This window comes from Podarcis bocagei (genome assembly GCF_964188305.1).
Source record: "Podarcis bocagei genome assembly, chromosome: 3".
NCBI classification, from domain to species: Eukaryota; Metazoa; Chordata; class Lepidosauria; order Squamata; family Lacertidae; genus Podarcis; species Podarcis bocagei.
In genome coordinates this window covers 25,686,267-25,712,238 of record NC_138127.1, presented here as the reverse complement: position 1 = coordinate 25,712,238, position 25,972 = coordinate 25,686,267, and the positions used below count along the sequence as shown (strand labels likewise).

The window sequence follows — 25,972 nt, the reverse complement described above, 5'->3', positions numbered from 1 at the left end:
GGTCGCAAGGCTTGCAGGCAGCAGCCTGCAGCCCATAAGCTTGGGGGATAGCAGGAAGGCGCAGCGCCGCCACCCCGCTATTCCCTGACCTGATCTGAAGGCTTGGGGGGGAGCAAGCTTGCTTCCCCCCCCCACCAGCCCCACAAGCTCGGGGGATAGCGGGGAGGCAGAGCGCCACCACCCCGCTATTCCCGGACCTGATCTGGAGGCTGGCGGGGGGAGAAGCAAGCTTGCTTCTCCCCATCGCCAGCCCTATAAGCTCGGGGGACAGCGGGGCAAGCCGCTGCCCCACGGAGGCTAGAGATGCTGTCCCTGAAGGCAGAAGAGGGAGATGGAGCGCTCTGTCTCTCTCTTCTAGCTTGGGGATGGCTGCGCAAACCTGGGGGGGGGGGGGGAATAAATTTTTTTCCCTTGATTTCCCCCCCAAAAAACTAGGTGCGTCCTATGGGCCGGTGCGTCCTATAGGGCGAAAAATACGGTAATCTTTGCACTCCTGAAATTCTGACAGTTTCTGATTAACATTTTTATATGCTGTTTTGTTCATTAATTGTAGACAAACTTTACAAGGAGTAGAAGACAAAATCACAAAGCTGAAAGTTACAATGGTGGCTTGGGACCGTCATGACAACTCTGTTATTACTGCAGTTAATAACATGACTTTGAAAGTCTGGAACTCTTTTACTGGGCAACTTATTCATGTCCTTATGGTAAGGAAAATAAAGTAACATTCCGCTTTCTATAGGATTGCTGTGCCTTCCTACTGAAATTCTTCTGTTGTATATATATTTTTAATTGTTTCAGATAGTTTAAAATATTGATCATGCAAGATAGGAGAACAAATTTTTGGAGGGTGGAAGTGTTGGAAATATTATAGATCCTAATGGGCTGGTTTGCATGTAATACTAAACTATGGTTTAGTGTTATGTAGTTGAAATTCAGTGAGTGCCTCTCTATTTCATCCACTTTTTGTATGGCCAGGAAGAAAACTGCTTCTGAGATCATTCTCAGTTTCAAAAAAATTGGATTTCATAATAATATATAAGAATCTATTATTAGTTGCTAAATAAGCCAACTTTATATCAGGATTCCTGGTTTTTACATAATGCTAAATCAGGATTCTTTGAAATGGTAAGGAATCTCATCATGGCCATGGTGAAAATGTCATTGTATGGGATTTGGCTAAGGGAATGCTTAGAACTTACTACACTCCAACTTACTTACTCCAAATAATTGGATTTAACATGTTCAGTTTAGTTAATTTGTTTTCTATTCTTTTTTAAATATCAGGGTCACGAGGATGAGGTATTTGTACTTGAGAGTCACCCCTTTGATCCTAGAGTTCTCTTCTCTGCTGGCCATGATGGAAATGTCATAGTATGGGATTTGACAAAGGGAGTAAAGATCCGATCTTACTTCAACATGGTAAATAATTTGGTTACTTATATAAAAAATGATGTTATAGAAGCTCATTTTTCCTTTAACAATTGAAATCAAGTATGTGGTATATACTTATTATAGATGCATACATAATACAGACAGATTAGTAATGTAAACACTAGTGTGCTGATACTTTACATTTTTCTAGACTTATTAATGCATGTACATTGGATAGGTGATTTAAAAACTAATTGCTGCTTAGTCAGTTAAATCTGAAACCAAGAATATGGTGTAGATCCATTTTATTCATTATCACAGTTACATCTCAACTGGAACACCTATTCATCACTTGAGGAATTTTTTCAGTCAGGATTGTTTGATGATGTTGTGTCAGCCCATCACTAGTCTGTCCAAATCTGGTCCATAGTTGGATCAGGTTTGGGCAAACGTAAGTAATTTAGGAACACCTTGAACACGACTTGAAAGATTAGATTAAATTTATTTTATAGAAAGAGAATGAAGAGCAGTATCCCCTGGTGGAGTTCATAGAGGTTTAGGGGCTGGTGATGATCGCATGTAACAGCACAAATGTGCAGATTGATGTGGGTGACATGGTGCTATAACTAGATCATTAAGCAGAAATTAAACCAGTGTTTCTGAGTTGAGGTGTAACAGGAAACATTTGCTATGATATTGGAAGTGAGGAGTGCAAAGAGGAGGGAGCCACAGCTTATTTTCCTGATATCATCAAGTAAACTGGGCCTCTGGCCAATCTTGCAAATGGAAATGTAGTGTACAAGATAGCATGTTGAAATGAGTTGGTCTCATGTCATTCATTGCATTCAGTCATACCAAGAAGGTATATACAGTCGTACCTTGGAAGTCGAACGGAATCTGTTCCGGAAGTCGGTTCGACTTCTAAAGCACGGCTTCTGATTGGCTGCAGGAAGCTCTTGCAGCCAATTGGAAGCCACGGACGTTAGGCTTCCAAAAATAGTTCGCAAACCTGAACAGTCATTTCTAGGTTTGCGGCGTTCAGGAGCCAAAATGTTTGAGAACTAAGCTGTTCGAAAACCAAGGTACGACTGTACCAGATGAACAAAGAAGCTCACTAAGATGCTTACCTGCTCAATGGACCAAGATACAAATGAGCCTTTTGGCCATGCTCACGTGCTCTTCCCTTCTTGCTGTGCCTAAATGCAAAACAGACACTAAACATAGTTTTCTATTCTGTGCAAACTGGGAAATGGTGGTTACCAGCTTTGGAACAAACCAGGATCATAAATCTAATTCAGAACATGGCTTAAGATCCTGGGTTGTTCTGAAACTGGTAGTCATAGTTTCCCAGTTCAGACAAAGCAAGAAGCAATTATTGTTTTGGTATTTCCTGGTTTAATTATGGCTCGCATGAAGGGGCTGTGTACACTGACAAAGGGGTTGTTGATATCTTCGTTTATTTAACAGAAGTATGATCATCTGAATGTGGCTGTGGTCCAGTTGCCTGGAACAGTTATTCTTTGCCAATAGCTATTTATAAAATTGCTGTATGAAGGAATTGGGACCACTTCCTTTATCCCTTGTAACAGGAACATTATTTGTATACAGCTGCTGCTTTGAACATGACAATTAAGGGGAATCCTTCACATACTAATATTGCTCATTTCTAAACTCTATGGTGAAATCCAACTTTAAAAGACCACTTGAGATTTATTGAAATGTTATAATTGAATTCTTTTTGCCTAGACTCTCTTTGGATAGTATGATACTATCTACTAATTCAGAGCAAATGGGTTCTTGTAAACTGTAAATCAAGCAGAGATTAAGGTTTGTGATACTCGTGATTATTCCACATCTCATGCTCATTCAGTAAATCCCTTGCATTTTTCAGTTGTTGTCTCTTGCTGAAGATAGTGTTGTATAAAAGAATAGATAAAACTGAGCCAGTGCAAACCAATGAGTTGCCTCGTGCTCTTTTAGGGTGCTTCTTTTAGTAGTGGTGGTTATCACACACCATTTTGCTGTTAAGTGTAGCAGACGACTATCCAGGTTGTTGAAAATCTAGTCTTAATTTTAAAATTAAGTATTTCACATCTCTACTGCTGTTCAGTACTTCCAGCACACCTTTTCAGCATCTGCCACTTTTCCAACCCTAAGCCTGCACTATTAATTAGATTCCCCTTATTGAGGATTAGATCCTGTTGAAATCAGGACTTTCTTTCAAGTAAACATGTATAGGATCAGGCTCTGAATGTTGTGTTAAGAAAAACTACTAAACTGGTAGTCAGATGACTTTTCTACGTAAACTAATTCTGTTTAACAGATTCGTAGACAAACTTGTAAGTCTTATAGCACTGAACATTTGAATAGCAACTGACGTGAGAGACAAGGCTGTATCCATCACAGGCATTGTTAGCACAAATGCATTTTTGAGCTTGTGCTGTGGAACTTCCTCTCTTCCCATGATACAAAGGGTCCAACCTCCTTTCCCTTTGATATCAAAGACTAAAAATTGTGCCATTAGAGAGCTTGAGTTGATACAAAATTTATGTAGCTATCTTTAATAAAGGTTGCTTATCCTATTCAACAACCCCTTCTTTGACTCTTTTTAGGATAGAATAGTAAATGCTTTTCTCCATCTCTTTGGTCCTGTTGTTTGGAAGTAAATTCTATTTGAACTAAATGGAATTTACTGCCAGGTAATATGTTTATTGCTATGACTTCTTGTTTACTGATTCTGAAGCACATCTAGAATTTTGAAGAGCATGGAGTTACACCATAATCTCTGGGCCCGCTATGCTGTATACACTAATCAAGACAACCTCTGTACCTTATTTTCTCGATGAGAAATAGGACTATTAATCATTCTCTTTCTTCAGAGAATGCAAGGTTCAGCTAGCTCTTATTTGTGGAAGGGAACCCCATTTCCTCGCTTGCCTTGCCATGGTTAGGTGAAAGTGTTTTGCGCTTAAGTGCCACTGAAATTATTTTGCAACTGGGAATATTGGTAGAGAACATAGGGCATGAAAATATCATTCTCTTTCTTCAGAGAATGCAAGGTTCAGCTAGCTCTTATTTGTGGAAGGGAACCCCATTTCCTCGCTTGCCTTGCCATGGTTAGGTGAAAGTGTTTTGCGCTTAAGTGCCACTGAAATTATTTTGCAACTGGGAATATTGGTAGAGAACATAGGGCATGAAAGTATCATTCTCTTTCTTCAGAGAATGCAAGGTTCAGCTAGCTCTTATTTGTGGAAGGGAACCCCATTTCCTCACTTGCCTTGCCATGGTTAGGTGAAAGTGTTTTGTGCTTAAGTGCCACTGAAAGTATTTTGCAACTGGGAATATTGGTAGAGAACATAGGGCATGAAAGTTCAGAGTGGTGATTGGTCACCTGTGCTTGGTTGACAGGTTTCAGGGAAAAACAAAAACCCATTTGTTCTGGATTAATGGAAGTGGAAAACCTGAAAATGAGTATCAGGTAAATTCTTTTTAAAAATATTTGCAGTTCTTTATATGAGTTGCAATCAATCAAATACAGTGTTCAGGTTGAAAGTAAAAAGCAACTAGTTCAAATATCCTTATTGCAGTGGCAACAATTGGGCAAGTGCTTTAAATAAACAGAATTCATTGTGGTTTGCAAGAAGGGCCAAGAACTAATTTAGCACTTAGTCATGAAATGAGACCAAAGGGCACCTGTCACATACTTTTGTTCCCATGTTGTAAACTAATTTTTATTGCAGCTTTTAATGATAGTTACAGTAATAGCCTGATCCTAAACATGTTTACTTAGAAGTATCTTCAAATGAGACTTGCTTCCTAGCAATAGAATATTAGGATTACAGCTTTGTCTTTATTGAAAATATAGTGGAGGAAAATGTATATCCTCCTTAAGAATAACTATATGAAAGACAGTGTAAACTTAATTGAGTAACCTTATATTTTTTCTTAAAATGTCAGAAGGCAGGAAATGTAGTATTGTTTAATGAATGGTATATCGGACTTTGCTTACAAGTGATATAAAAAAATAAACCACGCTGAATGTAATTTTCATCTAACAGCATATTTCCTTTTAAAAATAGGTTTGTCATGTGTTTGAAAATAAAATGACAATTTTGGTTAGAAGTTTGTTGATATTGTGTGTTGTTGTATTTTAGATTGAAGGACAAGGACATGGGGCAGTGTTTGACTGCAAGTGTTCTCCTGATGGCCAGCATTTTGCCTGTACAGACTCTCACGGTCATCTTCTGATCTTTGGATTTGGCTCCAGTAGCAAATATGACAAGGTATCGTGCAGAAAACAGCTTAAATTTGTTTCAGTTGTAGCTTTTGTACAGGATCTATAATTTACCATGGCCATCCAAACTGACTCTGGTTTATATCCAGATACTCCTGCATTTATGTAGCTTTTCCTATTTCCTATTTAAATAGCTTTTCCTATTTAGGTACAAATAGGAAAAGCTATTTAAATAGGAAATCGGAAAAGCTACATAAATGCAGGAGTATCTGGAACACAAGTGTTTCTGTAGCTTGCTAGTGCTTTATGGCTCTTCTGAAGTTGACTCTTAAAATAATAATAGGAAAGAGCTGCAAATAACAATGAAATACTAGTTTTGTCTATAAATTAAAATTTGATTTATTTACAGATAGCAGATCAGATGTTCTTTCACAGTGATTATCGGCCTCTCATCCGTGATGCCAACAACTTTGTATTGGATGAACAGACACAACAAGCACCACACCTCATGCCTCCACCATTTTTAGTTGATGTTGACGGTAACCCTCATCCATCAAGATACCAGAGATTAGTTCCAGGACGTGAAAACTGTAGAGAGGAGCAACTTATTCCCCAGATGGGGGTAACTTCTTCAGGTATCAACAACTTCAACGACATGGGCCTTTGAAGTTTTATTTGGGTATGCAGTATTCAACAGGATTTCCAAGGAAGATGTCTTAGCACTGTTACCAGACTAAATTCACAGAGTGATGTGCATATGGGAAAAACAATGAGATAATGTTAATTATTTTCCAGCATTATTTATGCTCTCTTAATGATCACTAATAAAGGGGCAATGTCACGTTCATAACCTCCAACTACCTTTAATGCAAAGGGGAATCACTTTCTAATATTCCAATACTTCTAATACATTGAGAAATTATGGATCAGCTGAAGAACTAAATTCAAATTCTGCTTTTCATAGGACTGAACCAGGTTTTGAGTCAGCAAGTTAGCCCCTTGGACAGCATGATACAGAGACTTCAACAAGAGCAAGATCAAAGGCAATCAGGAGAGGCTGGAACTAGCAACACTAACAGAGTTGGCCGGGGTAAAATAACTCCTTATTTAAATAGCCAAATAAGCAGGATCTGACTTGCCTCCATTCAGTATATCGCATTTATGGAAAGGGGGCACTTGAGCACAATAATAATGTCTCTCATCATTTTCTAGTAATAAAATGTATTTGTTTTTAAACCAAGGAACTTCATCAAATTGCAACTAGCAGGAAAGCTTAAGGGAGTTACATAAGCTGTCTTCAGACATTAAAATAAGGAGTGGAGTGAACTCATGAGGAGGGTAGTAGGGATGAGCACTCAAGTCTCATGCCGTGTTGCCATTTCGGTTACACTCCACCTTGCAAAGGGTGACTGTTTGAAGCAGGGAGCCTTCTGCTCACGAAGGTTCCCCATTCATTTTAGATCCCTGGAAAATAAGAATTTGCATTGTGTGGGGAGCCTCCTTGTACAAGGAGGTTCCCTGCTTCAGATTTTCACCCTCTAAAGGGGGCAGTAGAAGTAGGGTGCTAATTTCTGCTGGCTCCCTCCATGTGTTCACTTCAATCATTGTAACACCTGAAGAAGGCAATAGTGGCACCCATTTTACAGTTTACAGCCTAAAATAGTTGAATATAGTGGACTTACAGTAGTGCTTTATAAGGGTGGTTAATTTATATTGCCAAGCTACCTAACTATATTTAGAAATTGTATTTTTAATCTACATGTAATTGTCTTGCCTGGAATCCTGAGTTGTATTTCTGTGAACAGAACAAATACTCTTTCTGTGGAAGGGGTTCAGTTTCAGCAAAGGCTCTTGGAGCTGGGAAGGTGTTTTTTCCTGATACCCTCTATGGCTTTCAGTGCCACTTTTCACACTGTTCTGCCGGGGGGGGGGGGGTTCCCAAATCTCTGTCGCCAACTTTTGAGCTGGCCTGTGGGGAGATGGGGAAATTGTGAAAATCCCCCTTTCTGCCAGCAGTAACATGCTGTGAGTGAGTTTGTTCACAGGAATTAGGTTCTAAGCCATTAATTTTATGCATCAGATTCCCTCAGAACTGTCTCTGAAAATATTGTTTTTCATTTCAAAGGCTCTGTAAACTCTACCTCTGAGGTACATTCACCACCAAATGTGGGGTTAAGACGCAGTGGACAGATTGAAGGAGTGCGGCAGATGCATAGTAATGCACCAAGAAGTGAGATAGCTACTGAGAGAGACCTAGTGGCATGGAGTCGAAGGGTTGTGGTACCAGAGCTGTCAACAGGAGTAGCTAGGTAAATTCAAGTATCTTGGTATCAAGTTGCTAAGTTTGAATAGCTAGGCTTGCAATTAACCTTGGAAGTTATTTGTACATATTTCATTTAAAAGCCCCAAACTGGTATCAGTCTTCACAGGATGCTTTTGCTTTTCTTTAAGTCCATATAACAAGCAGTGTTCTCAAATTTATTATTGGAGGAATGGCTGCAGATACAGAATCTCTTCTTTCACTTGCTGTGCCTGGAGTATATCTATTATGCCCTTAGTGGTCACCTTTAAAACAAACAAAAAATTATCACCCATGTTGGTTCGGGAGAATCTGCACCATTAGGGTCCTGAACATCTAGCCTTGAATTAATCATTCTTTATCTTTTACTGTATCTATTCAATTTGCAGAAAGAGATATTCTATGGTACTGTTAAAAGTTCATCTTTATGACACAGGAAAAAAATCACCACATTTAAAATGTGGGTTAATTCTGTGAGCCAGAAGTGGGTGTGCATTCCTTGGACTTAACATTTTAGGACTCTAAAATGTTCATTACAAAATTATTCAGTTTTGTGAATATGAATAAATGTGTGTACAGATCTATCATCTTTTTCACCCTTTGAGGGGATTAAAATTTTTGGTATGCTATTTTAAAACTGCAGAAGGAGTTGTTGATTTATGTTGGCATATATACTTTGGAGTCCTACGTTGTCAAACATGGAACATATTGAAGTGTGTGGGCACATGGCCTCTTCTCCAGGAATTGGCATGGACCTTGTAATTCTACTGCATGTAGAATTATACTGTAAAATACGTGCACATTAGTATCTAAATTTCTCTTTTGTAGTAGGCAGGAGGAATGGAGAACAGCAAAGGGAGAAGAAGAAATCAAGTTATACAGGTCAGAAGAGAAAAGAAAACACATTATCCCTCATGTTCCTAGAGAGAATAAAATACCATCTTTACCTAAGGTAAGCAGTGAACCATTGTCTCTAATGCAGTCCCTCATGAAAGGTGCAGCCCTAAACAGAATTACTTGCAACTAAGCCTTATTGCAATCAGTAGGAATTATTGCTGGGTAGACTCAAATATAATTGGGATAGAAGTCTGATATAAGGTAGAACAGGATTTCAACCATAGCAAGGCAGATCTTCGGGAAAGCTGAGGGTATATGGGATAGTAGGGCATGGCTTTTTAGGGGTGATTTTTTTTTGCAAATTTCTTCTATGAGGGGGCGGGTCTTTAAAATATGCTTTTGGGTGTGAGCAATTCAAATCTGGGTTTTTTTTTATGAAGAAGCACATAAATTGCTTTTGGAAAACCAAATAATTTTAATTTTACTTTCTGAAAATGTAAACTAAATGTGAATGCTAAATAATATTAATATATAATATAACTACAAATACTTGGAAATTATTTTTACTGATTTCTGTGCAATTCTACACACATTTTACTTACCAAGCAAAACTATATTATATTAATTTAACAAAAATATTTTTGAATTCCCAAGTCTTGTTACCACTTTATAGTACCTCTCATTTTTTTTAATTTTAAAGTTGAAAAACTCAACATACCCTAGGATGTTGTAGCAGTATGTGAGCTGGATCAGTTGCTCCAAGCACAACTCTACTTTTGTATACTTGGATAAAATGTTGCAGTTGCTTCATCCCGATCTTCTATATCATAAAAACCATATAAAGTTAAATCTGTTCAAAAATTCAATCTACATGTTAAGATCGTTCATCAAAAAGAATTTGGGAACAGTGACTTCTTGTGTATCTTCTTGTAATGGCCATTTTGTGTCTTCCTAGAATCCTTCTCATGATCATCTGTTAGATGTTGGTGATTCAAAAAAGCAACAGGCCAACCAACATAACTACCGTACTAGATATGCACTGGAAGAAACTGCCAGGCCGAATGAAGATGCGGAAAAAGGAAGCAGTTCCTCTGAAGTAAGACACTGAATTATATTTTATGGGACAGTGACAGTAGCATTCATTCAGGTTTAGGTTGGTGGTGGGTCAACATTTTTGTGTGACATTTAAGTTGCATGCATCAAAACTGACATACTTGCTTTAGCAAGGCAGTGCTGCAGTGTAGAGGGCTCCTGTTCATCATGCCCGGCAGCCAGGCCCCTCTTCCAGGAAACAGCATGTGGGTGGGGGAGTGCAGGGAGCAGTAGATGAAAATTGGAGAGGGATCTACAAGAAAGGGACCTCTGCTGGAAGCTGATTCTGCCTTTGTGAACAGAAGGAGCCCTTTGCTCACAGGGGACAAGTCTAGACCAAACCCAACTAATAGTTCTTAGAAGAAATATTATTGGGGACACACACACACACACACACACATATATATATATAATATGATGTTTGTATTATGTGGATAGATATTATATTCTAGTATGTATTACTAGTTATAAACAAACATTATATTCCCTTGCTTTTAGGAGGGAGAAGTAGTTGTTGCAAGTGGAGGAACATCTGAAGACGAGAGGAAAGCATGGCACAGTGATGGCAGTTCTAGGTAAGAGACTGAATATAAAGGTCCATAAAGGTTGTTAAATGCACGTGTACACTCTCTCTCTCTATATATATATAGCATAAGGAAAGAAAGAAATTTAAAAAGGGAAAAAAATAAAAACAATGAGATTAAGAAAAGATGGATTAACAAACAGTTATGGAATGCAAAAGAAAGAAAGAAAGAGAAAAGAAAAGAAAGAGACAAAGAAGAAAATAAAATACTTAGGCTGGGATCCAAGCTGCTGTACATGCACAGGGGATTTTCATCATCCCCTTTTAAGCACCAGTCTCTTCCATACTTTGAAACCCACTCTCAAGGTAGTAAGATGCTCTAGGGTAGCAGTCCTATATCCCTTGCATATATAGTTCATGTATTTGTAGGTCCCAGCTATAGTCTATAAGATTTTCCTGTCTAAGCTAAAGCAAAACTTGAACACTGAGAATGGGTTTCCTGTAGCTTGAATAGTTTAAGATAGACATTGAAGAAACATGCATAAATATATTTTGGTCTAGAGGATAACTTTAGTTTAAGTAAATGAAGGAACTGGAAATTTGTCAAAAAAGTATTCTGTACTGATATTTTTGCAAAGTCTGTATACTTGGGTCGCTAGATAAAGGCAAAGCATTGTTGAGCTAATGCACAAAATGTAAGAAATCATTTAAATAACAGAAGAGGAAGTGTAACAGTGATTAAAAACAGTACTTCATGGGCCTATTTTTTGAGGCATTCAGTAGGACAATTATTCTTAAATGTTTAATAGCAGAAGTATATTTAAGGAGATTGGAAAAGTAGTTCTGCAGTTTTGCAAGTGACTGATTTCATGTATTACACAGAATGGTAACCTGAACCTGGCTAGTATAAACTAGAAAACAGGAAATTTTAAAACATTAGAAATGTTACTTTAAGTACAGTAAATGTTAACTATAAGTAGCAATAATCTATTTTTTCAAGCTTATAGTTGTATTTGGGAACCAAAGATAACCGCTATATTGGAAATAAGATTAAATATATGTTAATTGGAATATTTAAGGAAAGTTTCATAATTTGGTAGTTTTTATTTTAAAAATACATTCTACTCTTGTATACCTGTTTTTATGCTTAGGATTATGTTCATCCTTTAGCGATCCATTCAGGAAACGCATGTAGAGTCAATCAATTCTAGTTCTAGTAAAGGTGGGGTAGGAAACACTTAAATCTTCTTAGCATCATCATCATCATTATTTATACCCCGCCCATCTGGCAGGGTTTCCCCAGCCACTCTGAGCGGCTTCCGACAAAATATTAAAATACAGTGGTCTGTTAAACATTAAAAGCTTCCCTAAACAGGGCTGCCTTCAGATGTCTTCTAAAAGTCTGGTTGGTGTTGTTCTCTTTGACATTTGGTGGAAGGGCGTTCCACAGGGTGGGTGCCACTACCGAGAAGGCCCTCTGCCTGGTTCCCTGTAACTTGGCTTCTCGCAGCAAGGCAACCACCAGAAGGCCCTCGGCGCTGGACCTCAGTGTCCGGGCAGAACAATGGGGTGGAGATGCTCCTTCAGGTATACTGGGCTGAAGCCATTTAGGGCTTTAAAGGTCAGCACCAACACTTTGAATTGTGCTCAGAAACATACTGGGAGCCAGTGTAGCTCTCTAGATTTTAAGTCCTGGCTGGAAAGTTATTTTTGTGTGTGTTAAACTTGTGTAAATTTATTATTGGTTTGTTATTTCTTCTAGTGACTGTTCTAGTGATTATTCAGACTGGACAGCAGATGCTGGAATTAATCTGCAACCACCAAAGAAAGTTCCTAAAATTAAGACTAAGAAAGCAGAAAGCAGCTCAGAAGATGAGGAAGGTCCTGAAAAACAGAGGCAAAAGCAAATCAGAAAGGAAAGAAAAAAAGATACTGAATACAAAGATGGTCCAACATCACCAAAGAAAAGGAAACCCAAAGAGAGAAAGCAAAAGGTTGTATTATAGTAGTAGAATATTAGCTAATATAAACATTATTCTGATTAGCAGTAATGTTTCTTTAATTGTTGTCAATATCGATCCCTATGAATGGCAGTTATAATTTTAAGGCACCCACCACACTACATTAATGTACTTACATGTTTCTGAACTTGAAAGTGCTACTTTCTTTTTTTACTTTGCAAGAGTTTTGAAGTCTTGCATGTGTTAAATACACAGGAAAGGAATCAACAGAAGAGAATCTCTTTGATCCAACCCATTAGTAGAGTGGTTTTGTTCTCATGCAGTGTGACTTTCATTCAGATTAAATGTAGTGATGGTACCTGTCCTCCTTGTGCATTTTGAATGCACCTTTTTTTAAAAAAAATATCATTCACCTGTGGAATGCTTTTATGTTAATCCATTGTCATAGAGGACAGCCACATAAAAGCTGTTTGGGGACTTGGAACAACAACCCTGGTTGTATTCCTGTATTTCTTCTGTGTTTTCTACTACTTTGTAGGGCTTTTCCAGATATTGTTTTGGATCTCAAGTTGCTCCTCTGTTCCTGTAAGAAAGAAGGACATTTCTGTAAAAGCCCTTCTCTATTTGTAGCCCTCTGTACCATATCCCACACTGTTCATTAGGGCCTCCCAATCCCAGAGCAGATTTCTGAAGTAGCAGAATGCATAAAGGGAATGGGGAGGCAGGAAAGCTCTGTTCTGTGAAAGTAAATTCTGTTCTGTTCATAGATGTATGTTTGGATCCGAGCCAATGTTTTTCTGCAGCAGTTGCCTACTTGTTGGTTGATTGTACAGGATCCTGAGTACCTGTGGGGGGGGGGGACTGCCATCCCTTGAATGGCAAAATCCTAACCTGTTTCACATATAATGCTAAACTATGGTGTGTTTGTGTGTAGAATATTTATATCTATTTTCTAACCGAAAATTACTCATATGATTTAATGTTATTTGCCCAAGCCTCAGTCCAACCCCCTGCAATGCAGGAATATGTAGCTCTCCCATATGGGAATCAGACTTGCAACCTTGACATTATCAGCACCATGCTCTAACCAACTGAGCTATCCAGGCTAACTGTAGCTTCTCATGACATCCAAACCAGGACAAATGGCAGTTAGTCTTAGGTATGATTAGTGGAAATGAACCAAATTGATTTATAAAGCTGGCTTGTTTTCACTAACTACAGTATAGTTAAGATTAACCACAACTGAGTTTGGATGAAGGCTAAATTGTGCTTAATTTAAAGCAGAAGCTTCCGATTTCCAAACAAGAGACTGAATTGCAGGGTTGGTCTATATATCAGATAGGAGACAACTTGCAATGTATCTAATCTCCATTTACTGGTCCCACTGCTTCAATCTTCATGGCTTCACTAATTCTTTTCATTAAAATTGTGGGGACCCACCATTAAAAAATAGCAGTTGGTAAAAATCATACTCTGCAGTAAGGATGTGAAGATGGTGACTATCTTTTGAAAATTTACTTTGAAGACCTCAATTAGGCTTTATTTTAATAATGTGGATATGAGCACAACCAAGGTAAATTCAAGCTTATAGACGATTTTGATACTGTGTGTTTATATTCTAATAGACTTGCTTTCTACTTCCCAACTGTATTCCTCAAAGCAACTCCAAACATTAAGGAAAAAGAATGGACACATTGAAAACCATGTACTTAAAACAAATAAACAAGCAGCTGAGCTGGAAAAGGATCAGCCACTTAACATAAGCTTTCCCTTTCCCCCTCTCCCTCTCCCTCCTGGAATCCTTTCCAGACCGTAGTTGCTGTTAATGGCTGCATAGCGTGAGAGAGAACAGTGTAGTTAGAGCAGCATTGCATTTGGACATTTTTTAAATTAATGAAAAACATTTTGGGTGGTTTCCCAAACCACACAATTGAATTTATTTCAAACCGGATAGTTAGAAAATACAGATTCTGTAAATAACAATTTTGTATGCAATAAGAAGATTCTCTCTGCATTACAGAGAGCTGTTTCTTCATCTCTGCACCTTTCTATATATCCACTCATCGAAAAAAGTTAGCTCCCAGGGTTCCACTATGCTTAGAATCATAATGAGAACTGAATCTTGCAACAGAGCTAAATTATGCAGATAGTGTCTGGGTCGATTCTTAGTGGCAACCAGTGGATCAATGGGATGAAGCAAATGAACTGCAAATTGAGGTATAGCGGAAGTGGTTGAGTTGCCTTACAGTAGGCTTCCCACAAAGCACCCACCCACTTGTGCCTTCCCATGGTCCAGGCAATATATACCCTCCATGCACACACAGGAACGGATGTGCTAGTAAATACACACTCTTTCATTTTCAGAGTTCTATCACAGTCTAGCATAAGAAGCAGGGCCCGTGGTGGGAGTCCTATGTAGACAAGGGGTGTGTCAGGTTTGCTCCTGTTACAAACATTCTCCTATTTCGTTTTTCCCCCCAGGATGGCTAACCAAAATATTTCAAATTAAATATATTTTTCAGTAATTCTTTAGACTTCTAATGTTGCCTCAAATACAGTTGTTGTTTTTTAAATAAAAATTAATTAAAAATTAATTCAGATTTATTGGGGGGGGGGTTCTTTTAGAGGTTGGCTGTGGGAGTGTTGGCAGAAAATGGCTTGACATTGGAAGAATGGCTGCCTTCTGTGTGGATCACAGACCTTGTTCCTCGCCGATGCCCATTTGTACCACAAATGGGAGATGAGGTACGTTTAAAAAATTCTTTTTCTCCCTTTATTCTGTGCTCTGTCTATGTATTCTTGTTTTATTGTATTAGTCTATTTTCAGAGTAATTAAAACAAAAACAAAGCAGAACACTGGAATAACCCAGAACAGTGGTGCTTGTTTTAAAAATACCAGTTATCTCTACTTGTCACTGTTGAGTGATTCAGACACCGGGGTGCAAACAGTATAAGAGGAATGCATTGCAATTCATAGAGAAGGAAAAACTATATATGAGATGCTTGTCTCTTAGGCCTGTACAGTGGTACCTCGCAAGACGAATGCCTCGCAAGACGAAAAACGCGCAAGACGAAAGAGTTTTGCGAGTTCTTGCGAGTTTGTTTCCTTTTTCTTAAAGCCGCTAAGCTGCTAATAGCTGTGCTTCGCAAGACGAAAAAACCGCAAGACGAAGAGACTCGCGGAACGGATTAATTTCGTCTTGCGAGGCACCACTGTATACTCTTCAGTCCACAAAATGTGTGAACCTTGCAAATCATTGCAGTGGTGAGGTGTGCAGAGTTAAGAGAACATTTCCCCCCTCCCTTATTTCTTCTCCCTTGGCAGGCTGCTGGGGCAGAGCTTTTTGAGAGCTGCTTTTATGGGAGCCATCATTAGAGTTGCCAATAACCCCTCTTTTGTTATAGTGCATAAATTTTGGTTGGGTAGAGTTATTGATAAATTCAACTAGCTCACACCATCTATATATAGTGCCAAATGTCAGATACCTAAAGCAAATTTACTCAGTTCATTATTGCTTCTATTACAGAAACATTTTTCTCTGGTGGCGTAAGGGAGGGGCATCCAACAACCCTTAGATTTACACCCAGTATAATAGGGTCTTCAGGATAAGAAATTAGACTGATCTGCTCTCTATAAAGTTAGTAAGACTTGTTACTGTGTACAATAGATTCTTGGCAGAGAAGGGAAAACATGGTGTGGGAGAAAACATTCTACCTTACAGGATTGTCTAGTCCTTGATTCTCCAACAATTTTCAGCCTAAAAAACTGGGTCAGCCAGAAGAAAATATAGGTGTGGTGTGCTTGTTGATTGTAGGGACCATATTTATGGAAGATCGTAATTCTGGCAGGCATATCTGAGCTTAGGTTTCCCCCCAAAGTTTTGCTGGTGTGTGGATTCCAGTGGGCCTGTAGCCATGGCAAGAGGGCATGGTGTTTCAGCATCACACCATAAACTGAATCAGCCCTTTTGCTCTGAAACTGGAAAACTGTTTTGTTTAGGAGAGCTCAAGTGCTACAATGGTTAGAGTGTCAGAGTAGGATTTGGGAGAGAAAGGTTCAAAATTTCCACTCAGCTGTGAAGTTTGCTGGGTGACCTTAGGCCTGCTGCATACTTCCCCATCAGGTGGTTGTTGGGATAAGATGGGGAGACAAAGAGCCCTGTATGCCACCTTGAGTTCCTTAGATGAAAAATGGATGTAATAAATAAAATTCCAGGTGTTATCTTATTCTAATGTTAAAAAATAGGAGCGGGTAATGCTATGGTCTAAGCCACTAAGCCTCTTGGGCTTGCCTGTCCGAAGGTTAGCGGTTTGAATTCACATGATGGAGATTGTTGCTCTGTCCCAGCTTCTGCCAACCTAGCAGATTGAAAACATACCAGTGCGAGTAGATAAATAGGTACTGCTGTGGCAGGAAGGGAAATGGTGTTTCTGTGTGCTCTGGCACGTCACGGTGTCCTGTTGTGCCAGAAGTGGTGTAGTCATGCTGGCTACATGACCTGGAAAGCTGTCTGGACAAACGCCGGCTCCTTGGCCTGAAGTGAGATGAGCGCTGCACCCCATAGTCGCCTTTAACTGTCCTGGGGTTCTTACCTTTTTTTTTTTAACTGAATGTTATAAACTTGCACTGTGGTGTATTAAAAAGCTTCAAAATGTTTAAACTGATTATTAGTGTTGAATTTTGCTTTTAAATATAGCTGCGAGCCTTATTAGCCACTTCACTGGTTTCATATTATGCACAATAATGAGAAACGCATAGCATGACTATTTTGCTATTGTAAGCTAAGTAGAACCCAAAATGTACACATTTCATAAATGTATAAAAACCTTACAGGTGCTTGCTGAGAGCAGGTGAGGATAGAAGGAAAAAACACATATATGAAAAAGGTAGAGAGAATCATTTCACTGTCCCATTGTTTACACAGGCTATTTATGGTTCACACTGAAAAGCTTATTTTAAATGTCCTCAGGGATGGAAGAGGGCTGCCTCTGGACATTTATGAAAAACTTTGAGCTTTTATTGTTGCCAGGATTGGGCGCCAGTTGTCTACCCCACACACCCCATGGATGGTAAAAACAAAAGCAGCACAATAAGAGCAGTATATTTAGTGCCCATGGAATTCTGTGTGAATGTTGTGGAATAAAAATGAGGAGAGGGGAGAGAGTAGAATGCAGTAGCTGGAACCCTTAACAGAATTTGCCATGCTATAACACTTTGTTGCAGAGCCATGCTTGTTCTCTGTGTCTTATATTCTGGTGTGAGTACAGTGGCTTAGATAGTTAAAACAGCACCATTCCTGCAGAAGTAGCAACAGGCTTGGAGGAATTCCTACGTCTGCAGAAGTGCAAAGAATCATATAGGGGGGAGAATTTTAAAGGACCCTCACCATCAAAACCCCCAGCGATAGAGGAGCATGCTCAGTAGCCATGGAATGCTGTCTGGCTGTTGTGTTTAAAAAGGAAAAGGCTAGCGGGAGTAGAAACGTAATTGTAGCAGAGGACATGACTGGAACAGTGAAAATGAGGTAAGGGAAGAGGTGGCCACTGGTCAGGAAGTAGAAATGACAAATTGCATGTCCTCTGATATTTAAGTATATGTTATGCGGCTGGGTAAATGGACTTCCAAGTTTTAAAAAGAAGAGAATTTCAAGAAAAATATCTCTAGACATTTAATGTTTTTGAATCGCCAACTTTTTCACACATCAAGTAAGGTGGCATTTTTTTTTAAATAAAAAAGTCTCTCTTCTATTCTTAAGGTATATTATTTCCGACAAGGCCATGAAGCGTATGTTTTAATGGCAAAGAAGAACAAAATATATAGCATTAATCCGAAGAAACAGCCATGGCATAAGATGGAACTACGGGTATGTCTCTTCTGTTTCCCCCTTTAAGTTCTGTATGTGTTTATCTTGGAGTAACTCCCCTAAACTCAGAAGGATTTATTACTTTGTAGGCATACGTAGGTTGTCCTCTAAAACAAACCATGGCAAGGTGGCATTCTTTATCCTTGACCCTCTCCTATCTTGTGTGCATTTCCCTCCATCCCTTGCTGCCATTGACTGTTCCTAACTTCTTGTAAGTTGAGTGCAATTTCAATGTTTTGTGGTCATGACAGCAAAGGATAAATATATTGCCAAATGAAGAGTGGTTGTTAGCATAATCCTCTTTCTTATGTTTTTGTATAATGGTTGCATATTAAGTTTCTGTATAATTTATAGACCACATTGCCTTCTCCTCAGCCCCCTCTCATGTACTGTAGTATTTGAATCACATTCTCTACCGCCTTAAGACTGAAGTAATGTACAGCATTAAATACATTAAAAAATTACTAAAAGGTAGACTCCATTTTACTTCAAAATACAAGGAAATATATTATAAAGCTTAGAACTCCCAGACTACATTTGCTGTCATATGTTAACTCTTTCTGTTGTGTTTTCTTAGTATATTGAATGCAAGACTTTTCTTTTGGTCTCCATCAGGAACAAGAACTCATGAAAATAGTTGGAATAAAATATGAAGTTGGGCTACCTACACTTTGCTGCCTTAAACTTGCTTTTCTTGACCCAGATACTGGTAAATTGACCGGAGGATCTTTTACAATGAAGTAAGGGCCACTGTTCACATACGGCTGTTGTAATATTTGTTGCTAAATAAGTGTTTGTAATATGCTTGCAGTGGATCTAAATTAAAAGGTCCTTATAAAATGAAGCTTAAAAGGGCTTCCTAAGTAACTTTCAAATATTCATCGCCTTGAGCTTTTTAAGAAATTCCTTCTTCCCTTTCTTTTACCTGTTGAAAATAGAAGTCAAGAGAAGATAAGAGAGCAGTAATGGGCTATACTTCTGTGTGCGTGCTTCATTTTAATCATCCCCCCCCAACTTCCCAGCAATTCAGTGTTAATTTGGTCTCCTACCAGACTTCTACTTTATCCCTTAGTGTTTTTGTGGGGTGGGGCACTGAAGTTCTTCTACAATGTCTACTAAATCTTTACTTGGCATTGATATGTTCTCAAATATTTTTGGCTATGAAATAGCAAACACCTTTCTTAATATTTTTGTCTTATTTTGGTTATATCCAGGTATCATGACATGCCAGATGTTATAGATTTCCTAGTCTTAAGGCAGCAGTTTGATGATGCAAAACACAGACGCTGGAACATAGGTAAGTACCTTTAATACAATCACTGTATCAGTAATTTTGGGAGGTGTTAATTATAATTCTGAGCATTAAATATAAATACGGATTATTTACTCAAACCTGCTAAGTTTTCTGCTTTGAACTAGAGATGCCAGACTTAATGTATTTTCCCAATTTTGCGTTTACTTTTTTAAGGAAGGTAAAAGCTGAGCTGACTAGGTCAAGGCAGAAAACTGTGGCAACATGGCTTTTATCCAGCTAATTAAAGGCCTGCAAAGCCTGAGCTCCTTGATTAAGAACAGAAGTCCTTTGAACCAAGATCTCAGATTTTTGGGTGGATGAGTGAAACAGGAAGCCATATAGATTCACGTTAAAACAAGTTGCCTCACCTGAATTTTAGAAGCAACAATAATTGAAAGCAATTATTAAAGCAGAAAATTTTTAAAATTTGTTTCTATACTATACAATTGAGTATAGGATTATGATAAATCTTTTATTTCTTGACAATACTAATCAATATTAGTATTGATTAGTAATACTAACATAGATAACATTCGAAATCAATATTATTTTTGCAATACAGTTGGGTATGAAAAACTAAAAAACAAACAAACAAACAAAAACCCTGAAGAGAATTTAAACATTTTTGTTTTAGTATATTTTTAGGCGTATGTTCTGAATGAATAAACTATTGTCTGCCTTGTCTTCTCCTGTAATTGTAAGTCAAAAAACGGGATTTCAGGGCCCATCTTTTATCCCTGGACCAACAGTGTCTGCTGAACAGATAGTTAGTGCTGTCAGTACTGATCACATAGAGGGGAGGGGAGAGAGGACTGAATGGAGAGGAATCAGCCCTCGCCCTCTAAGCCAGGTGAACAGAGCTGGCTAAAGCCCACATGCAGGATTCAGATCTGTTTTTGAGCTGTTCATGTCTTAGATGTTGAGAAAAGCAATGCTGTAGTAGGAGGAAGGAATATGGGCCAAATTTATGGCTGCCTTCTTTATAACTGGAAACTGACTGCCTCTGTCATACAGTCTCAACATGAGATTAGAGGATGTGACACAGACCTCTTTAATAACAAAGAGCCTCTGTGGCATCTTACCTTTGGGAGTATTTTGCAGCCCGCTGAAATGAATCTTCTTTTGTCAAGCTTATCTGGTTGTAATGGTGTCATTAGAGTGCTGAAGCTTTATGCAGTCCTACTAATGGAAAGTTGTCAGGGTGTTGCATCTTCTTGTTTGTTCAATAGTTGGCAAAAGCTACCTCTAATAATATTGGTCATGATTATAAGAAACTGTTAAGATACAGTTCTATCCCTTCTGGAGTAAAGACGTGACTTTGTATTCTTGTCCAGGTGATCGATTTAGATCAGTAATTGATGATGCTTGGTGGTTCGGAACAATAGAAAGCCAAGAACCTCTTCAGCCTGATTATCCTGACAGCTTGTTTCAGTGCTACAATGTCTGGTTAGTAGCTTTTGCTTTATACATGGGGTTTTATTTTTCTCTTTTGGTTTTTAACCTCATGTGTGCTTAATCATTAGCTGGTACGTTTTCTACCTGCATTTTGTTGAAAATATTTTTGGGGTAAAGCGTTGATCATCTACATATTCAGATAAGTAATAGTAACTTTAACTTGATTGTAATTTTCTCTCTCTCTCTTGAAGTTGGGACAATGGAGATGCTGAGAAAATGAGTCCTTGGGATATGGAGCCTATACCAAACAATGGTATGTGTCTACTTTCCCCTAGATGTACAGAAAGGAGACAGAACTTACTATGTACGTATGTGATGAACTATAAAGAAGTTAAGCTGATTATGCTATAAAAGAAGGGAAAACAAATCAATTTCTTTATTACATTAATAAAATGTCTGTGAACTAACTCGTTACCTGTTTTAAGAAAATTGAACATTGCATTTTGGTTGCCTGGTTTTCAGAAATTGCTACAAAATTTTGTTGTTAAACTACTTGGAAGCAAACATTTTGCAAAGACTCCAAAACTTGTCCTTCCATTGCATTGCTGGGGTGAATTCCCAAGTCAGAGTTCATAACACTGCTGGATTCACTGTAATAAAAACTTACTCTGTTAAGTTCAGATATTGATATATAAATTGATTAAATTTAACACTTTAGAAGTATTATGATGATTGCTTCTACTCATGAGTGGTAAAGTGGAAGAATGAAGACTCTGTCCCAGTTAATTTGTTTATGTAGGTCAGGTGTGGGAACCTCTGGCCCTTCAAATGTTGCTGAACTACAACTCACATTAACGTTAGCCATTGGCCATGGTTGCTTTGGCTGATGTGAGCTGTAGTTAAATGCTTGGAGGGCCAAAAATCTCCCACTTTGGTGTTGGTGATCACTTGAAATATCTGTATGGAGACAGCGGCACTTGGCAAGCTATTTGGGTCCCCAACCCTCCAGAGCTGATTGGATAAGAGCTGCAAGGGAGATGGGGATTCCTTCCTGTTCCACTGATGGAAATCTGTCTGCTCAGCAATGCTTTTGGATACAACTTTCAGTCAGTCACTATATTTGTATTCTGTTCTTCTATATAAGTACACCCAAAAGCAATTCACAGAAAAGTAGGAAAAACAAAGGGAAATTGTAAGTGACCTGGAACTGATATTGTAAGTGACCCGGAACTGGTCTGTGACCGTAATAATAAAATTCTATTCTATTCTAAATAAACACCAGCAATACATTGCTATACATGTCATTTCCTATAAAATACAAATAACATAATACAAATAAATACTTAATTTAAAGAATCTCCATCAATGTAAACAATTCACAATTCATTACGAACAGGAAGAGAGAAAAGGCAAGAGGCAAGAAGTGCTAGTCACCTCATCAACAGAGCAACTAAATAACTTTCTGCCTTGCTTCCAACCTTGGAGCTTGGAAAAGGGGCAGGAATCACTATGCAACCTCAAGAATGTACGCTACCCATCTCCATAGCTCCAAAGGTGGAAGGAATGCTGATCACTTGCCATGTTGACTGCAGTGAGAAGAAAAGTAGAAACTTCATAAACCGCTTGCTATATGGAACAGCCTCTACTTTTATAAAGAAAAGCTTTGACTGTTAAATGTTGGAATTGTCAAGGTTACAAAGTGGTTTAGTGGTTTACAAAATGCTTTAGTGTACCCTAGTGCTAGGAGAGACATAATTTCCCCTAACCATAAGTTTCTTTTGCGCCTTCTAACATTATTCTTCAAACTTAGCTACTTGAGAGTTGGATCTCATTTTAGCTCTTCCTTAGAAATCCTAAATTCTTATTGCCAGACTCCAGACTGGTTAACAAGAATGTTTATCATTATATTTGTGTGACGTGGAGATGAATTCATTTACATGCTGACCTAAATCAAGAAGATTTTCAATACTGTAAAAGTAATTAGATATATTAAAAATGTAGGTGTGTAGCTCAAATGTATATAGCCTTTCATCCATCTAACTCAGTCCAATCCCTTAAGGATAGATTATTTCATTTCATTATTTAAACCAAAAAAAAAAAAAAAAAAAACAATCCTAGCTAGCTATGACTCTGTGTAAGTATGTTAATAATGGAAGATGCTCTGTAATGCAGAAATAAGTATTTGTTTTTCTTCCAAATGCATTTATAATATTCCACAATCAGTTAGTTGCTCTTAAAAACAATAGTGGGCTGTGAATTGTTTATACCATTGTGTTGTTTTTTTTTATTAAAAAAATAGATATGCAATTTCTTAAGTTGCAAGGATAATTATATCAGCTATTATGTTCATTTTGTGTCTCTTTCAGCTGTGTTTCCAGAGGAGCTTGGAACTAGTGTTCCTTTAACTAATATTGAAAGCAGATCATTAATCTACAAGCCTTTGGAAGGAGAGTGGGGTTCCAGGACTCGTGATGATGAATGTGAAAGAATAATTTCAGGGATAAACCAGCTGATGACTTTAGGTAATGTGAAAGAAGGGGGGAAAAGTGTTTTTTATCATTTCTATCCATTAAGATAGTCTCACATTCCTGCATATTTTTAATTTGGCCTTCTGTATTAAAATTATTCTCAAAACACATACTGAAATTCAAGTTTTTCAGTCCACTTCATCTGTGGCAATCATTTCTATGCCAGAAAATGGCATGCATGAGATGGACTTTGGAGAAAATATTTTTGTGTGTGTTGGTCATAGAATACAAATATTCAGTACCTTACAAGTAAAAAAAAAGTCACTTCTACTTCACATTCTTATTGAAAGACTTGTAGAATTCCCTCTTTAGCTAGGCACTCTCTCACTCAAATTACTGCTGCACATTAAGAAAATTGCTTCCCTATCACTAATGTAGTAATGACATCTTTCTTTTGTGTTTAGATATTGCTTCTGCTTTTGTGGCTCCTGTGGATTTCCAAGCTTATCCAATGTATTGCACTGTCGTTGCATATCCTACTGATCTTAGTACAATTAAACAGAGGCTGGAAAATAGGTTTTACAGGTTTGTTTTAAGTTTATTTTATTGTTGGTGTTTCCAAAAATGTTTGCGATTTTATATACGTTAGGGTAATTTCCTGGGCAGCTTTTGCTTCTAGCTGAGCTGTGTACAGCACAGATCAATTACTGTAATGTACAATGAAATGTCAAACTGTTGTATAAGGCTTTCTTGTCCTATGGTTAAATCTTGCAATGCTCCAGCCTAAATGGCTTATGGGTCCCTTCTTTTCTTAACTGTTTTTCTAACTGAACAAGTACTTACGTTAAAGCTGCTGTTCCTCTTGGAACTGCTTAAAAGGAAGCCTACAGGAGGTATTTTTGATTATAAGCTCATAATTTTATCTCTTTGAGCCTCCTGTCATAACCCAAGGAACCAGAACCAACCAACACAGTATTCTGTGATCTCTTTTCTCTAGGCCAGCTGCACTGTTTTCTGGTCCTTTTCTGGGACTAATTCAGTATGTGGGCATTGATCTTTAAAACTCTTTATGGCTTGGACCCAGGATAATTGTAGGGCTGCCGTATGCAGATATATGTACCTATACATTTGCAGTGGAGGGCCTGCTGTGAGTGCTGCTGCCATCTGAGATAAGGTGGGCAGCTACCAGAGCGAAGGCTCCCTCCGTGGTGGTGCCCCAGTTATGGAAGACCTGTCCCCAATCTGATCCATTAAAATCTAAATATGTAATGACTCCACCTAGTGGTCAAAAGCAGGAAGTAAGTAGGTACTATAATTCAGTTTGCGCCTGCCTTGACTGAAGCAGTCATGTATTAAGCTCTCATTTTTTTCTTCTTGTCAGGATGGTTTTATATTTCTGACAATTTGTCCATATTATTAATTTAGCCCTACTTTGAGAAATGTGTATCCCGATAATTGTTCCAGAAGCGACTGTCTTTAGGAGATTTTGGGGATGTGGGAGGGACAGAGAGGAAGGGTTATCAGAAGTTTGCTTGTACAACACTGAACATCACCCTTCATTTCCAGGTCTTTACATATTTTGAACAAAATTTCAAAAGTTATTTTTTCTGTGATACGCATGTGTTCTTTATTTCAAAGGCGATTTTCTTCACTTATGTGGGAAGTTCGGTATATCGAATATAATACACAGACGTTCAATGAACCAGGAAGTCCCATAGTTAAATCTGCCAAATTTGTCACAGATCTGCTGCTGCACTTCATAAAGTAAGCTAATGAACAGACCCACAGTGCATATTGTGGAAATAGCATAAACCAGAGAAATTCTTTACATGCTTTTAATCTATAGTGAATGTTATTTATGTTTACAATGGGTAAGAGTGAACTATTAATTGCTATTGTGAATAAGAGAATTCATTTTTTCAGCAATTACCACTCTTCCAGAAACAACTTTATCCATGGAAATAGTGTGTTGTAAATTCCATTGTGGGCTCATTTAATCTTGTTCTCATTACTGGAAGGCAAGGAATTGGGAATACAGTACGATCGCATCTTATTTGTGATTAATTTGTGTGATATCAACTTTGTGTGGTTGAAAGCCGGGTAGTTGAAATCCTGTAAATTAATTGCTGAAAGCTTAGAAGCTGCTTGTGCCTGGGGTTTTCCTGTTTTGTTTTGTTTTTGAGTAGAAGTGGCTTTGGATAGAGAGGCAGGAAAAATATAATCTGAGAAAGATACAAAGAAAGACAATGTTTTATACTCGGCATATTCTTTTACATGTTTAGAGGAGAGAACATGGTTAACATTACCATTTAAACAGTAGGAAGGTTGATATTTAAAATCTTCCTAATGTTGGGCAGTATTCCATGCTCCCATTCTGCTAGTGCAAAAGCCTTGTGATAGCAGAATGGAACTTTCTCTCCTCTCCCCTGCAGCTCCATGCGCACCCTCAAAATCAGCTCTGGAAAGTTGAGGAAACTTCAGAAGATTGGGGAGAGGAGAGGGAATGGAAGCATTGCACCAGGGAACTCCGCTGGCATTACTTTGACTATAATCCAATAACATGAAGCAATAAAATTCTGTATAGTATAGACATTTAGATCCTGATTTGGTTTTCCATGAGCGCTAAGGGTT

At 38.2% G+C, this 25,972-nt stretch overlaps 1 protein-coding gene across 6 annotated transcripts in view; it reads left to right on the top strand.

Moving 5' to 3' along the window:
- PHIP (PHIP subunit of CUL4-Ring ligase complex) overlaps nt 1-25,972 on the top strand; it is a 68,290-nt gene that overhangs the window by 28,940 nt on the left and 13,378 nt on the right. For 4 of the 6 annotated variants that reach the window (XM_081187323.1, XM_081187320.1, XM_081187324.1 and 1 more), the window contains 19 exons: nt 554-707; nt 1,288-1,422; nt 5,529-5,657; nt 6,018-6,243; nt 6,573-6,698; nt 7,734-7,917; nt 8,736-8,859; nt 9,700-9,840; nt 10,335-10,411; nt 12,122-12,353; nt 14,946-15,065; nt 18,077-18,184; nt 18,800-18,924; nt 19,399-19,481; nt 20,813-20,924; nt 21,125-21,237; nt 23,240-23,395; nt 23,806-23,926; nt 24,980-25,105. In XM_081187323.1, coding sequence (XP_081043449.1) covers nt 554-707; nt 1,288-1,422; nt 5,529-5,657; nt 6,018-6,243; nt 6,573-6,698; nt 7,734-7,917; nt 8,736-8,859; nt 9,700-9,840; nt 10,335-10,411; nt 12,122-12,353; nt 14,946-15,065; nt 18,077-18,184; nt 18,800-18,924; nt 19,399-19,481; nt 20,813-20,924; nt 21,125-21,237; nt 23,240-23,395; nt 23,806-23,926; nt 24,980-25,105 — 2,592 coding nt within the window. The remainder of the gene's footprint in view (nt 1-553; nt 708-1,287; nt 1,423-5,528; nt 5,658-6,017; nt 6,244-6,572; nt 6,699-7,733; nt 7,918-8,735; nt 8,860-9,699; nt 9,841-10,334; nt 10,412-12,121; nt 12,354-14,945; nt 15,066-18,076; nt 18,185-18,799; nt 18,925-19,398; nt 19,482-20,812; nt 20,925-21,124; nt 21,238-23,239; nt 23,396-23,805; nt 23,927-24,979; nt 25,106-25,972) is intronic. The other 2 variants (XM_081187322.1, XM_081187325.1) reach the window with 2 other exon arrangements.